The sequence below is a fragment of the Xylocopa sonorina genome, chromosome 1 (assembly GCF_050948175.1).
Source record: "Xylocopa sonorina isolate GNS202 chromosome 1, iyXylSono1_principal, whole genome shotgun sequence".
NCBI lineage: Eukaryota > Metazoa > Arthropoda > Insecta > Hymenoptera > Apidae > Xylocopa > Xylocopa sonorina.
Genome location: NC_135193.1, coordinates 8,796,288 through 8,812,139, shown reverse-complemented (window position 1 = coordinate 8,812,139; position 15,852 = coordinate 8,796,288). Strand labels below are relative to the sequence as shown.

At 43.5% G+C, this 15,852-nt stretch overlaps 2 protein-coding genes across 2 annotated transcripts in view; both read right to left on the bottom strand.

Moving 5' to 3' along the window:
- The window catches only part of Chas (chascon), a 70,470-nt gene that overhangs the window by 16,790 nt on the left and 37,828 nt on the right, over window positions 1–15,852 (bottom strand). The gene's annotated exons all lie outside the window — the stretch shown is intronic.
- Window positions 781–15,750, bottom strand: Ino80 (chromatin-remodeling ATPase INO80). The gene is made up of 28 exons (XM_076909478.1): window positions 15,478–15,750; window positions 15,116–15,333; window positions 14,722–14,881; window positions 14,561–14,640; window positions 14,266–14,477; window positions 14,023–14,196; window positions 13,670–13,966; window positions 13,413–13,571; window positions 13,181–13,350; window positions 12,887–13,103; window positions 12,698–12,785; window positions 12,338–12,629; window positions 12,065–12,267; window positions 11,816–11,956; window positions 11,631–11,752; window positions 11,252–11,547; window positions 10,899–11,181; window positions 10,683–10,826; window positions 10,290–10,545; window positions 10,080–10,207; window positions 9,919–10,013; window positions 9,129–9,201; window positions 7,971–8,129; window positions 7,749–7,851; window positions 7,210–7,322; window positions 6,773–6,958; window positions 6,323–6,674; window positions 781–1,597 (listed from the first exon to the last, which is right to left on the bottom strand). The coding sequence occupies exons 3-28, from the start codon at window positions 14,853–14,855 to the stop codon at window positions 1,176–1,178; spliced, it is 4,899 nt and encodes a 1,632-aa protein (XP_076765593.1). The 5' UTR covers window positions 14,856–14,881; window positions 15,116–15,333; window positions 15,478–15,750; the 3' UTR covers window positions 781–1,175.

Sequence of the window (15,852 nt, the reverse complement as noted above, 5' to 3'; positions counted from 1 at the left end):
CTCGGCAAGTTTTCCGGGGATCGTGTCTCGAATTGGCCTGAATTGGGCTGATTTCCGACCGCTCGTGTACGACGACGCACTTCCCTCGCTCTTCTCCTCCTTGTTTCCTCTATTTTATATATATATTCCTTTTTGTTTCTCGGCAACGGTTTCCCTTCGAACTTGACCCACCTAGCTAGCTCGATCTACGTTTAAGTACCTAATAACGAGCGATCAATTTGTACAATTCGCCTAAAACGATAAGCGCGGGCGTGTTGAAAATTTCAAGGCTCTCTAACTTTCGTCTTCTTGTTCGTCCGCTTCAAGAGCTGTCCCCTTAACGATTTATTAAATATCGACGTGTTACCTTTATTTTTTTATACATAGTTTACACAGCTTGAGAATCGTTCGTCCGGGTCGTTCTGCCAGCGGTTCTCGAGTTCGAACGGAAGTTTAAAGGTACGCAGAGAAATCGACGGGGAAGCCGTAACGCTTCTCGATCGATCGATCCAGTGAAATACTTTTGTCAAGGTCCGCGGGGCTGGAGGGATTGCGGGGGAACGGAAACACTCGGATGACTCGAATCACTTCCGTTCGTTGCGTCACTGCGCCGGCTAATCGGTATCTAACTTCAACGACGCGAGCTAATTTCATCCGCGTTGGGTGGAAATCGGTGAACGAACGCTACAACTTCTCTCGATAAAATCCCCATTGCACTATTTGCGCGTAGGAACGACGTTCTCGCGCGTAACGTCGTCCGCGTAGCTAGAAATGAAAAAGCAGGAATCTCGAGAGGGGAGAAAAAGAAGGTGGCGATTAACTTGAAACGAAAAAATAGCGACAAGATAGATCCTCACTGCCTCGTCACTTGTCACCCAGAAATCAAGCAAGATACTCAGCGTCCTCCGTGTTTACCAGTCTACGATTGAAAAATTTCTTAGCTCGAAAGAAAGCAGGTCTTTCGTCCAGGCGTAGGCTACGGTAAAGAGAGTTCTTTTATAAAAATCCCGAATTCCTCGATAACCGAGTCACTCCGTCGCGTTAATCGCGCTCGGTTAATTAGCTATACGATAGAAGCCACGCGTATTTCGAGTCCCCATCATTTCCGTCGACGGTCCAAGGCTCTTTCCGCCTTACGAATCTTAGCCCTAGGAATCACCCTCGAGGATCACTCGAAGAAATTCTCCCTCCGGAAGCTAGGACGATCCCCGTGGCTGTTGCTGTTGCTGTTGCTGCGTGTAAAACCCGAACGGTCTCGATTCACCGGTCGAGGATGGGTAGGAGGTGGTGGTGTTCATGGCGGAAGAAGAGATCGACGGCCCGGAGGATCCGGAGGCTCGCTGCCCCGACGATTTCTGCTGATTCACGCTGGCGATCGTCTGCTGGGACCTCAGAGGGACCGGAAGCGGCCGCTGGACCTTTCTACCGTGATGGTGACCGGGTGTGCGGTATCCTTGGTGCCCGGGACCTGTCGGCCTCAACCGTGGCCGTCCCGGTCCTCTGCGAATCGTTTGCGCGCCTCCTCTGCCCGGGAGCGGACCCAAAGTACCAACCGGACCCAGAGGACCTACCGAACTGGGACCATCCCCTTCGGCTGGACCGGACGTTCCTTGAACTCCTGCAATGTTAGAGAATGCTCGTTGAACGTTCTGTTTCGCGTCTGTCTCGGAGGTATTACGATATTCGACGTTCAACGTGTGAAAAACTCGTACGAAGACCATCATCCTTTATCGGATCGAGATTAACAAGAGTAAATCTATTATGGCGCGTTATAGAAAAAGTTGTCTGCGGCGAATGTGTATCAATTATAAGGGAAAAAAGCGGCAGCGAGAATACGAGCGTACGCGCGTACGTGCGAGTCCCGCGGGAAAAAGAGGACACGGCCGGTCCACTTTTGGGTGCCATCGGCAACGTTTCGCGATTATAATAGCAGATGCAGGGTCTACGTAGAGCGCCTGGCACCAGAGCCCGTGGTCCCTCGGTATTTAACGTCCGAGCGGTCTAACCAGTTAATCGGTTATTCACCGATACACCGCGTGGCGTGGAACGAAGACAAACTCGAGGATCGTGCCACGGCATCTATTCGAGTGATCGTAAGCGCAGGAGCAGCCCGGGCACGGGAGGGCCCCTTCAGCGGGGCAGCGAGGCCGAGGAGAAGAATTTAATGAGACGACGAGAGGGGGGGAGTAAAAATTCTAGCCGCCTCTGGAGTAGGAGGGTGAGTGACAGGGTCGGAGGTCAGTAGCCGTGCAAGGATGTACGAGAGGACGTTCCCTGTCTCCTTTCGGCTTTCAGTCCGCGTCCCCTCGTTCCCTCTTTTCCCTGCCTTCTTCCTTCCTGCCTTCCTTCCTTCCTCTCGTTTCCATTCTTTTACCCTTTTTCCATCGTACGCGCGCACACATACGCCTCGCCTCGAGTCGTCGGCATTCCTTGGCACGTCCACGATCCTTTCAGGAGGCGCTCCTCGAAGGGGGGCCACTATGGGGAGAACGGAGGAAGTTGGAGTGGCCACTCGGAGAGGCGACGACAAAGGGGCCAACGGGAATGCGAGGAGAGCTTCCAGGGTGAGGAAAAGTTCAATTCGTTTCCTTGTTATACACATGTACGCGAGTTTCCCAAGGTTTCCGTGCGCGCGATTCCCGAGGAGATTCCCGAGGAGCGTTCCTTCGAGATCGAGGTTCTCGAACGCGACAGGGGTTAACAAAGGGTGTCCTGGAGGTCTACTCATAGGTGCTGACGCGAGGGTTGTCCGTCGATCGTTGAATGCTTCGCGGAGCACGAAAGGAGGTACGCAAGAGTGGTGGTGAACGCATCTTACGCGAGGGTTTCTTCCTGGTTTTAGAGACCATCGATTCCAACTAGCGCTCGATCGATTAATCGATGTAGCTCGTAGAAATAGAAGCAACAAAGTAGGAAGTTTGGAATTGGAAATCAAATTGAATTAATATCCAGCTCGAAACGAAGCAATTAACAGGAATGAATAGACACGCAGATCGAACTGAAATATTCTCACGTATCGAGGACCCGGCATCCCCGCGGAAAGCACGCGTGGGTGAGAGATCCCGTGGCGTAGATAGAGGGGCCCGTTGCTCGCGCGTACGTACAAAGGAGAGAAGGGTTCTCGAGAGGTTTCGAGGTAGCTGGAACGGCGAATGGAACGCGAGGAACCGCGGAATGCCGACCGTCCGCCTGACGATATCTTTGCCCCGTCCTATCTTCCCGCATTATCCTGCCGTATCTCGGCAGCCTGTGCAACGACGGGCCCCGAACTCTCGTTCACCTTCCCGTCCCCCAGCGTTTAAGGTCCTTGGCAAAGGCGCGCGCGGTGTCCCGAGGCCTGCACCTCCGCGCGCCTCTCGCGCCTACGGGCACCCTCGAGCCAACCCCCCGTCGGCGAAAATTATTGCATTCTACGCCGGAGACAATGAAATAGTTTCGCAGACATCCCGGTGGTTAAATGGTCTCCGTTCGTGCCGCGCGGGGATAATTAATCGGCCGATTCTCGTTATCGCGAGATCGACAGATGGGTTTTTCGGCGGTGCGCGGCTGTGCGGCTGCTGAGAGAATTTCACGATCCTTTGGAACGTGTTGTTGCGATATTCTGTAATTTTTTTATAATCGTCCAAGATAATCGATTCCTCGTCCGCGATAGTAGCGATAGATGGGTATTCGGATGGGAAGAGCGCCGCGCCGATTGCTGTTGGGAGCCATAGAGGAAACTTGGTGGCCGAGAATATCCACGTGGTATTTCAGGTGGCATTAATTCAAGTATATTTCATTTAAAATTAATGCGAAATAAATGTAACGAAGTCGTCGACGAGGTAGACAGCTCGTAGCTGTATAGACGCTATCCCGAGCCACTCGAACTGGTTGGAATTACTTTCCGTTACACGACACGGAAATATGATGGAAGCAATGCGGACGAACAAGATGACACGGTGCGGTACGATGAGGTACGGCACGAATCCACTAAATCCAACCCTCTGAACCCTGTTCTTCCCGATGGAACCCTGCCCGGAGGAATGTATTCGCGGCAAAACATTATGCTAACGATACCTACAAATCATCGAAGACATCGATGCCTGAATATTCGTTGGAATTCAGCAAAATATTCACGTTCGATCTAATTTCGTCGTACACGTGGCTACATCGACGGATTGTGAAAGACGACGCTTCCCTCGAGGGAGCATCGTGCGGGCAGAATTTTAGAAATGCAGATGAACTCGAGAGAACATCTCGCAGACGAGAGAGCGCATCATATTGCCGGCTTTCACGGATGCATCGACCATATGCCTTGGCTCTTACTCGAAAACTGCATCCCGAGCAGGGATGCCTCCTCTACGTTTCGATTCACTGGAGAATAGAAAACTTCGATTGACAAAAACTTCGCCGTATATTATCGCGAGTTCAGAATTAAAATCGGAGAGAACAATCGAAGAGGGAAATCCATCGTAAGCGATAAAGCATGTTCGAACGGAGAGCTACAAAGAGAACTACTAATTCCTACGATCGAATATTATAAATTCCACGGTCGAACAAGAGGAGGGACATTATCGGGAGAAAAAGGAGAAGCTCGAGAAAATCGTGTGGTAGGGATCGGTGAAAAGTGAACAGAGAGGGAAATGAAACGGGACAGAGAGTAACGAAGTGATAGCGCTCCGAGGGGAACGGAGAAAGGTAAAATGGAGAGGGGTGAGCGAGTTCCAAAAACCTAAGAAGAGCATCATCGATCGCAGCTGTCGCGTTCGCTCCGCACCTGCTATTGTCCGCTCGCCTTCCAGTCGACGACAAGTGAGAGAAAGAGAAAGAGAGAACGACCCCTTTCCTTTCCGCATACACATCACGAAAACAGCGCGTACGAGTGTGCGCTCGCGCGCATGTTGCCCGCGTAAACTTCGGTCCACGTGTCGATGCGTGAGGGCCACCAAAGAGTAAGTACTTGCTCGCTTTCGTTCAGCCCTCTCGATCCTCTTTCTCCTGTCCTCGCCGAGCCCGAGGAACGTTCCCTTCGTCCCTTTCGCTCGTCGGTTCTTTATATCGCACACGATAGAACGAGTTGCGCAACGATAACGTCTCACGACGCTCTAAATCACTTGAATCGATGGAATCGATAGACGCCGCTAAAACTCGTTTTCGAAAGATTTCTCCTTTCCGAGAAATTATTGTGATCGATTACCTCCGAGCCACGCGCTTTCTATATCAAGAGTTTTCGTTTTTCCTCCCCGTGTTTATTCCATATAGAAATGGATTCTGTCCTCCGACCCTTCGTATCCTAAGTACCCGAGATAATCAGTACACGATACCTATATTACGGTCGAAAGGGAGAAGACAAAAACAGGATAAACAGCCTAAGCCCATCCATCGCACCCTGACTAATTCGATCTGCACGGTCGACCCACGGAAACCCAAACCGCGGCCACTGCAAAACGCCCCGCAGCAAAACCAACACCTAACCCCGGTCCCGGAAGACGTGGAGCGGCACTTGGGCGCACGAAAATCGCGAGTACGAAAGAGTGAGTCACAGAATGGAGTGGGAGATGGGACATCTCGAAGGGTGACTATCGAGCACCCCCAGGAAGAGCGCCAACTGTTCCTCGCAACACTTGCGCGCACGTGTAACCGCGAGGGAATTTCGATGGAGAGCACGTCAGCCAAGGGAACCACGGGGCCAGGGGGGGCGTTTTCTTTTCGCGCGGAGAGTGAAATCTCCTGAGAACCGAGCCAAACGGTGCAGCGGGAGCGAGCGAATGGAGTAGCCGGGTCCATGAAAGGGTCAGTCGGGATTAACGGTGTCTATCGATTCGAGGGTGCGTCACGGAAAGTCATTTTCATCTGGTCCCCAGCGAAAGTTCTCGCTTAATCCCCTTAGCCGTATCGAACTATATCCCACGCAACGTATACGCGGCGCAACGATCCTGGCGATTGTGAGCTTCGAGTGAGAATCTCGTGGGCGGGCACAGATGGATCCGAAATCGAGGCGTGTTACGGAGTTGCTCAGTCGCAAAATTGGAATGCCAGATAAACGCAGACCCAGCCGTTTGTACATCGTTGATTACGATAAAGAGACGAAATCTGGATTCATTGCGTTGCGTGCAACGGTAGAGGTTTAAATATTCATCGCTGGACATTGCGCGATTCCGCTTTCCGATAGCAGATTCGCTTAATAGACTGGATTACACGAAATGATGCGATGTATTTCTCCACGCATGCTTCAAAAAACATCCTTGACATCGTGCTACTAAAGCGTGTCATTGTCATCGTCTGCCGTGCTAGTTGAGAGCTTGTCGATAGAGAAGTCACACCACAACCAGCAGGCAATAAATTTGAGGAAACCAATACTTACCGTGTTGGACAGTTTGATCGTTACCCGTGGTGCTACTGGTTGGAGATAGAGACGCTGGTGACTGAGGATCGCTTCCAAGACCCTTGGACGGTGGATGAAGCAAAAGACCTCTACCCTTCCCTCCGATTGGACCTCCTCTGCGCGAACCACGTGGCCTGCCCCTCTTACTAGTGCCACGTATCGTAGGTCTCATTCGTACGCTAGTACCGCTACTGAAAGACATGTGATGATCCAGTCGATTGATCTTCCCGGGATCTCCGAATTGTCCCGCTCGTGATTGTCGACTGTCACTGGAAGAAGTACCAACCGGACCGTCGACGTCAACGACCAAGCCATCGTTGCTCGTCTCGTCCTACGAATACATTAACGGATTCAAAATTTATCTAATTCTATTGCTTCTCTTCATTTGTCAAGTTTTTTGTTTCTCAGTCGAGCTACGTCAACACGCACCTCTGACTTGACGGGACTCGTCGGCACGCTGTAGTCGTCTACGTTGTCAAGAACTTGTTGATGATTGTTGATCGGATACGATTGGACACCGCCGCTGGCTTGGTTGCTCTCGTTGGAATTGGTTTGAACGGTGTCACCAATTTTATCACCGTTCGCATCGGACAGGCAAGGTTTCTTCGCGTCGCCCTTAAAGAGGTTCAGAAAGGATACCAAAATAATTTTTCATTTAATATTAACGTATAGGTTCTAATGATAAAACGTCTAGATGTTCGTACTTCGAGTTTCACGACTATTCGTGTCAGATAATAACACGCGATAGCAGACAATTGTGCGTTTCTCAGTTTTTTAACGCTGGAAGTGTAAATAACAGAGGAACCAAGAATACAAGAAGGAAAAGAAAGAAGAAAATAGCGGGGTTTTAAGGGCACGAGGCTCACCTTGGCCGGAAGCGCGGTTAACTTCCTCTTCCGGTCTCTCTCCTTGTGGTATAAGTTCGACTCGAGTCGGGCATCCTCCGCGTGCTGCTTTCTCTCCTCGCTCCGTTGGCTGTCTGAAATATACGAGCATAGGCTTGTATACGGGGACGACGTTCGTTACTTCTTTTCTTATTATTATTCGTTATTAGGGTATTAGCATAACCTAACGAGCATAATGTAATTGCATCCATGCTCTTTCCTTCCCCTACCATCCCCTCTCCAGCTCTCCCTCTCGCGTTCACATTTCTGCGTGCCGGTGCGCGCGTCGCGGCACGTGAATACAACCGAAATCGCGGTTCAGTGAACAAAAATGCGGTATAGCGCACTCTCATTTGCATTTGGAACTTTCATTCACCGAGGTTACAAAGCTACTTCTTTTATAACCACACTGTCGCTTGTTCGATTCGTTCCATTCCAATGGGTAACGACGATTTGAAATCATAGGAAATCCCTGACACGATCAATTAATCATTTAATAGCGTTCGGATGAGAATACTTACATTTCGCTTCGATTTCCTCGTCGTCTAGCAAAAGGGAAACCACTTCCTTAGGCTTCAGCGTGTCTGGTTTGAAATTACCACCACTGATCACCATACGTTGTATCTGGAAACGTTCGAGTCATTTATTTAGAGTAATTTGAACACTTACAGCCCATATAGGTATTTTATTTCTGTCTGGACATTTTCACAATAGTCTTTAATTACATCCAAAACTGAACGAACCTCGCTTTTCTCTCGAGCACGTTGCAGTATTCTTTCTTCGATGGTTCCCTTGCAAATTAATCGATATACTGTGACCTGTTTCGTCTGGCCTAATCTATGAGCACGATCCATGGCTTGCTGGTCCACCGTGGGGTTCCAATCGCTATCGTAAAATATCACCTGTGCGAAAAACGAAACGTTACTCGATTAGAATTTTAATTACGCCGTTCGCTAACCGATGGTTTACAGCTGTTAATTAACCTCATGGCAATGGAATTGCGGTATTCTTAGATCCAGGGAGATTAATGATCAAAATTCAGATATCTATTATGCGTGACCGTTCTAAATAGAGACAGTACTCGTTACACTCGATATTCGAACGAGGGCATATGCAAATAGGGTCAGCGAATGCATACCTGCAGCCCACGTTCGTGCACTTTCATACGTATAGAGCAGAATGCAGTTTCGGCAATGCAGGGGAGACGGCCCTGGCTAAAAAAACCTTATCGATTCTACCATTAATCAGTGGTATCGCTTGGCTAGCCGCAATCAGGCTAACCGGTGCTCTACTGGTACAATTTACCTTCGACAAAGCAGAAGCTTATAGAAGGAAGACTATGATGTCAGTAGAATCGCAATCGATTACCTTGTCGATGAATACGTCCTTGCGTTATTAGAGATCAGTTTATTATGTTGATTATTCTGTCGGAAAGCCGCGACGATGTATTTTTGCGAGTTATGTAAGAACCGCGTACTTCTATGCATTTTTATCTTTTTCGTTACGATTAAATTGATGGTAGTATTGCACGTCTACGTTTTCGTCAAATTAAATTGGACATGATCATCGATACGTATAATTCCATTTTCAGATATTTTTACGTATCGTGCGAAACGATACGAGATCAGCCACGTCCCCGAGATTGTTAAATCGATGACAAAACAGCGTACGGATAGCGGATATCGTGGTTGAACGATGTCCCCAGAAAAAGAGAAAACCGCAATCTCTCACGCTATGCCCCCTTCGTTTCCGATCAATTACGATTGTCTCGTGCTGTGCACTTTGGCGTAGACGTTGGGAAAAGAAATAAAGAAATGGCTAAATGGTATCAGCTTTGCGAAATCGTACAACGAATACGTACAAGGTACCCAGCCGATAAAGCACGGGATAAGATTACTAACCGTGTCTGCGGCAGTGAGGTTTATTCCCAGGCCTCCGGCTCGGGTGCTTAGCAGAAAGACGAATATGTCCGCCCTGAAACATGAAACAACTCATGTAGATCACAGTGCAGCTTCGAATGTGACGCATTTTGTATGTAAATTAATTCGATTAGCTGGTGGTGCACTTAGAGGATTTCCAGTAAGAAATACGCGGGTCGTATTTTTTTATTGCCTCCATGATTTCGACCAAGATCCAGTTACATTTCTAATTTAGTGTAAATGTAGTCAATCCGGACAAGAATATATTACGGTAAAGTAATATGGTCTACTTGAATTTTATTTGTTAGAAATTTTAATTACGAACGAGTTCCAATGGGCAGATAAAAAATTGGAAAGAAGAATCTCAAAACTCCCGTGTATAGCAGGATTAAAAAATTGGATACACGAAGCTTCGAGTAAAATACGTTAGGACATAGTGGCATGGGTAAGAGATGACGATCGCCTGTTATTAGAATCATGTATTCATGGCGGGTAGCCAAAGTCGCAGCTGCCTACGAAACAGGGTACGATTCGCCAATTAATTCGCGTGTTGGTTATGCGCGAGCGAACGGACGAACGACACGCTAAGAGGCAGCGGTTTAGACATGCAACATGATGCGTAGCTGATACATATTCTAAACAGGATGGGGAAGGAATTCGCACATATTATTAATGACCTACTCTCATTCAATTAGTGGGTAACGTTAGTTTAGATTGACAGAGATATTTAAATTTTGGGACAGCAGGAGTAGTAGGGGAAAATGAAAGTTACCTCTTTTGAAAGTCTGCAACCATATCTCGTCGATCGGAGATTTTCGATGAACCGTCTAATCTCATAAAAGTGTGCTTTCTATGATACATGTATTCCTACAATAAGAATGCGTCAAATCATGTAACGATTATACAGTCGAAGATGAGATTAAATCGCGGTACCTCTAACAAATCGATCATTTTTGTCATCTGAGAATAAATGAGAACTCGATGACCCTGCTCTTTGAGACGTCGCAGAAGGCTGTCCAATACGGAAAGTTTCCCGGCGTCAGTCACCAATGTCTGTTTATCTGCAACGGTACCGCAACAGGAAAGAGTACTTGTTAAAATGCATCTGTAAAATGTATGCAATGGATACAATTAAATGCTTGCCTGGTACTATGATGTTTGACCATCCATTTATAGGGGTGCACGCAGATATTCCACCGTACGGTTCTACAGAAAAGGTTGGCGTCGTTTGCGTTATACACGAACTAGAATTTTCTTGCAACGATGAGACAGAAAGAGCGCGTTCACAACCAAGCCAAAGGAGCCGTTGACCAAATTTTCCACCGCACTCTTCGTGTCTTCTCCACGCGCACGCTGCTGAACTATTACTAACGTATAATTTTCGAGGACTAGCTTGTACCTAAAATTAATATCCATTTACTATATCATTGTAAACCGAGAGCAATCTTTGTGACACTCAAAATTGCAAGTGAACCCGATTAATAAATAATCTGCGTGCAGACTATCAACATAACCCTACTCTAAGAATGTAATAACCTTAGGATAAGTATCGCAAATGAAAGATGGAATGGTGGTTTGTTGATAATGTCGCATTATCGGTGGCCTTGGAAGGTGTGGGTGTTCAGGCAACAAAGTCACCTTTGAGTCTTCCTGTTCAGCTTTGGTCGAAGGCAACATTCTCTGTAAAAGAAGCTACTTATTATAAACTTAATTTGTTGATTAAATGTAAAAAGATTCCTTAAAATTCAAAACCTTCAATGATTGATTGACAATTTTTTTACTGCTACGCAAGATTCGATGAGCGACAGTCTCAGGCATTGAATGAATAACATGAGTGGTATGCGTATATACAGGTTCTCCTTCGATGATTTTCCTCGTGAATATTAAATTTTGCAACGATCGCGACGAAAAACCTATTTTTCTAGGTAAAAAGAACATTTGATTGGTAGATGTATCTGTTCTTTCGTTGACGTTCCAATCCTCCCAATAACGCCTCATTTTTGTTCTTCTTTCCATTAAAGTTGCAAGACACAATCTAAAAGTAAAGGACAAAATAAGTATTGTAAAATAAAACAATTACATACATAATGTAAATATTTATGTACCTGAATAGAATACCAACGATAAATATCTTATTAATTTCCATAGGAGACAAGTTAATAAATCTAGTAAAGGAGAAAGTGTTTTGAGAAACACTATCGTTGCCACCATGAAGTGTTCGATGTATATGTTCAGTAGCAAATATAAACAGCTTATTATACAACAAGTGATCTTTGGATGGCAACGAGAGGTGCACAAGTCCTTCTGTATACAATAATGCAGGCATTTCATAATACTCAGTGTTCATAAAAAATGGAGATTTGGCATCTCTACGCTCAAAAAGTTCTGGGTGATTGCAAACCTAAATTAAACATTAATATAACGTATAAACGATAATTCTTCAATTAAGAATCAATTAAATTCTACATGTGTATTATCTATTACCTTACGGAATTGCATGACTAGATTCATAAGATTCGATGTAAAATTTTTATCATTCGACGCAGTGTCACCGCCACCTACTGTATAATGCAGTAAATCTTCTATTCTAATCTTCTTTTTTAACGCTGTTCAGAAAAATCACGTTATATAGATAAATTCATACTACGTAAAAGGCATGAAATATTTACCTGAGTAAAGTAACTTTTGACGAGTAGTAAGAGGACAGTACACCATCACTTCGATTTTATCCGATAGCTCGTTCTCTACATCCTTTTTTATTCTGCGCAACATAAAGGGCTTCAGAATCATATGCAATCTCGATAAATGCTCTAAACAGAAAAAAGGAAACACATTTAATGTATTTAATGCATTTAATGATCCAGAATATTAGCTTTACTTTAACCTTATGCAAGAAATACACGATAAAAATATATTACTCTCATCGATTCCCGTTTTATTTTCAGCATGACTCTCGATATCTTTGGAGAACCATTCGTTGAATTCGTCGTGAGAATCGAACAGAGTAGGCATTATAAAATGTAACAGTGCCCATAACTCTGCCATGCTATTCTGAATAGGTGTACCACTAAGTAACAATCTATTACGACAGCTAAATCCGAGCAACAACTTCCATCTCATACTGTAAAATACAAGCACTAGATTAACATTGCATATGTATAATACGAATGAAATGAATAAGTTTCACCGACCTGCTGGTGCTTTTTATAGCTTGCGCTTCGTCTAAAATCATATATTGCCATTTTATTCTATTAAAGTACTTATAATCGGTAATAACTAATTGATAGCTTGTTATCACTACGTGAAACGAAGCTTCTTTCGTGTGCAAGTCTTTAGTGTCCCAAAATTGTCTTAATATTTTACGTTCTTGCGGATTACCCCAATATGGGACTACTTTAAACATCGGTACAAATCGTGCCATTTCTTGCTGCCAATTGTGCAAAGTTGAAGCTGGTGATATTATTAAAAATGGTCCCCATACAGCTAGAAACAGGTAAAATATAGTGTGTTTTCAAAGTATAAAAGTATGATAAATTTATTGAGTAACTTACAATATCTTTCGGCAACATGGCACAAAAACGCTATGGATTGTACAGTTTTCCCCAAACCCATTTCATCTGCCAAAATTCCACTAATACCCTAAAGAGAATATAAAACATGTCTACGTAAGTATACGTGAAGTATAGCTCTTTGAAATTTTATCAGATTATACATCATAATTACTTAACGTATAGACCGACCTGGTCATATAAATTAGCTAACCAATTCATTCCTTTTAGCTGATAACCTTTCAAGTTTCCCTTAAAAATCGAAGGTTGAGGATGCTCTAAATTCTCAGGCGTATCGCTAAGCCGTAATTCTTGAGACGCAGCCGCTGTATCAAATTGCTTTGCACGAGCTTTTTCATTGTCAAATGCTTCCGTAGCGTTCTTTTTTGCTTTCTGTTTCATAACTTCGCTGTTCATAAAACATAATAATTTATAAAAATAATGTTTTTCTTTTATACAATGTAGAAAATGTTACATCAAATGTACCTATCGTAATCGTCAATTCCAACAAGCCTTGGATTTTTTTCTTCATCTAATTGATTTAAAATCCTCAACTGTTCTTCAGGAGAGGCTTTGCCTAATTTTCGAGACATGAAATGAGCATAAAGTTCAGTTTGTGTAATAAGAAAATTTAACTTCCTCTGCTGTCGTTTCGCCTAAATTATGAAATAATATATATAATAATAATAAGAATTCAAAAGTTTAAACTATAAATTACCTCTATAAGTTCAACATCCATTTTTCTTTGTTCTTCAGCTTCCTTTTCTAATCTTCTCCTTGTTTCGCGTTCGACTCTATCATAACGTTTCCAATATGATTGCATTTCTCTTGTGAGACGTTTAGCTCTCCATATAGTCTCCTTCATGTTCTTTTGCGACTATAATAGACAAAAAATTTATTTAAATTTAAAATTTAGAATTCCTAGGGATTCAACGATCAAATATATTCAACTAATATTTAATAAGTAATACTTACTTGCATAGCTTTTTGCCTCCAATATTTCATGCAGTGTTGCGCTACTTTTTTACAACTAATTAACATTTCCTTATGATTATTGGTTTTTGCTCTTTGTACTTTTCCCAGTTCTTTCTTCGACATCATTACCCATATCTTTCTTCTCCTCATTGCCATGACTTCTGGACTCTTATTATTATGTTTCTTTCTTCCGCGTTGACGCGGTTGATGACGCATTATCGCTTCCAATTCAGCTTCGTCTAATTCCTCCTCTCTAGGAATAGTGCGATCCCATTCATCATCTGGATAATCCCCTTCCTAAAATATTTATAACATTTCATTTCTGAAATATATTACTTTTTTATTCTACATACAGGATAATCCTCTGACGGTCTGTGACGTGCTACTTTCTCCTTTTTTATCTTCATAACTTTTTTCTCTGGCTTTTTCTCCTTTTTCTTTTTATTTCCAACTATTAGTTTTTGATGTTCTAAAAATCTGTCATAATTGGATAACAAACCAGCACTGTAGTATTGGTACTGAATATTCTAAAAACAATTTTATATCATTACATATTCTAGAAATTTTACTAATATCGATGGAAATTCCAATTTTACCTCCGGTTTCTGGTAGAAGCGTGCCTGATATTTTTTTCTAAGTATATGAAACTTCAACATTTCCTGAAAATCTTCTTCTGTAATAGGACTATCCGTATCGGATCCCGAGGCTGAACTATCCGATGAGTCACTTAATAGAATATCCTGCAGCCAACGACGCTCCTCTCCCATAGTTGACATGTTATAAAGCCTCAGCTTATTAATTCTTTCTTCTATAAAATTTGTGATTATATATGGTAACAGTATAAAGTAAAATGTTGAACGTGTTTATAAATTATTCAAACAATTTGCGCACCTTCTTTTCGTATCAGAACATTATCGAGATAATTATCTGATCCCTCAGAAGATTCAGACGACACAGACTTGTCATCCTCGCTGAAACAAAAATTATTGACGTAACAATTTTTGTTCGTATCCAAATAAATTTCTTATTTCATTAAAAGTAAATGAAGCTACCTAGCTGGATCTTGAAACAATTCATTAATCTGCCTTAAAAAGGGTTGTACATTAAGGCTGCGCTCCAATCTTTGCAAATGCAAAGGAGCTGCCATTTCTGCTTCCAACCTCATTGTGTGTACCCTATCTGTCATTACCAGTATATGTACAATTCAACAGCCTATGACAACGAAAGCATAATATCAGTCACCGATATATCTGGGATCTACGTTAATATGAAAACTCAACTGTCATCGTTCTCGTGTAATATATTATTGTACACTGTAACTCTAATAAAAAAGATAAAGTGCTCGAAAGGTGCGAAGCTTTACTTAACAGAAATATATTTAAAATAGCAGGCATCGTTAGACCCAGTTGTCAAGGAAACAAATACTTTGTCTGCAATGGTACGAACCTAATATGATTCTCTGATTATTTGACATTTCAGTGAGTGCATTAAATGATTTCGATGATACATGTTACATGGACGACAGGAAATATTTTACGTAATTCGTACATAATGTATAGCAAAATAAAACTTCTATCTTGCGCTCTGTATATTAGTGAAGCATATAGGATTTTGCTCCCTTACTGCATTGCCACAATGCTAGAGTATTGTTTATTTTGTCTTTCCTGTAACGGGCAGTACATGTTAAAGGCGTGTCACCGCCGTATGGAATTGTGTATAATCAATTACATTATATAAGGTGAATGACACAACGGATCGAGCTTATGTGCGGTTATAATTTCGCGAAATATTCGATAGTTTTGGATCACCTTCAGTTTGGTTAGAAGTAGCCCCACTTATTTAGCACGTAAGATAGGGTCGACCGCGAGGAAATGATTCCCTTTGTTCACATCGAAATTGGGTATATCGGTTGGAGAGAAATACATAGTAGAAAGAAGCCTAGAGAACGCAGACATTTGGCGTGCCATAAAACCAGGGCAGGGATAGGGCATATTGTTGGCCACCATTTTTGTTTTCAATAGGTGGCGCCAGCGTAGTCAACGTATAGAAGATCCACGGCTTTATCAACGTTTATTGTCTATAACCTAATTTTATTATTTCTCTCAATTCCATACAATGTATCGCATTGCGTATAATTGTCGCAAACGATAGGATCGCATATGATTTCACTGCTACAGCGCTTA

Excerpts from the sequence above, each read along its gene's own strand:
- Ino80 (XM_076909478.1), bottom strand. The coding sequence starts at position 14,855 with ATGACAGATAGGGTACACACAATGAGGTTGGAAGCAGAAATGGCAGCT. Across the intron at positions 12,268-12,337 it reads GCTATAAAAAGCACCAGCAG|TATGAGATGGAAGTTGTTGC; the intron begins GTCGGTGAAACT and ends TGTATTTTACAG. Across the intron at positions 8,130-9,128 it reads ACCTCACTGCCGCAGACACG|GTGATATTTTACGATAGCGA; the intron begins GTTAGTAATCTT and ends TTTTTCGCACAG.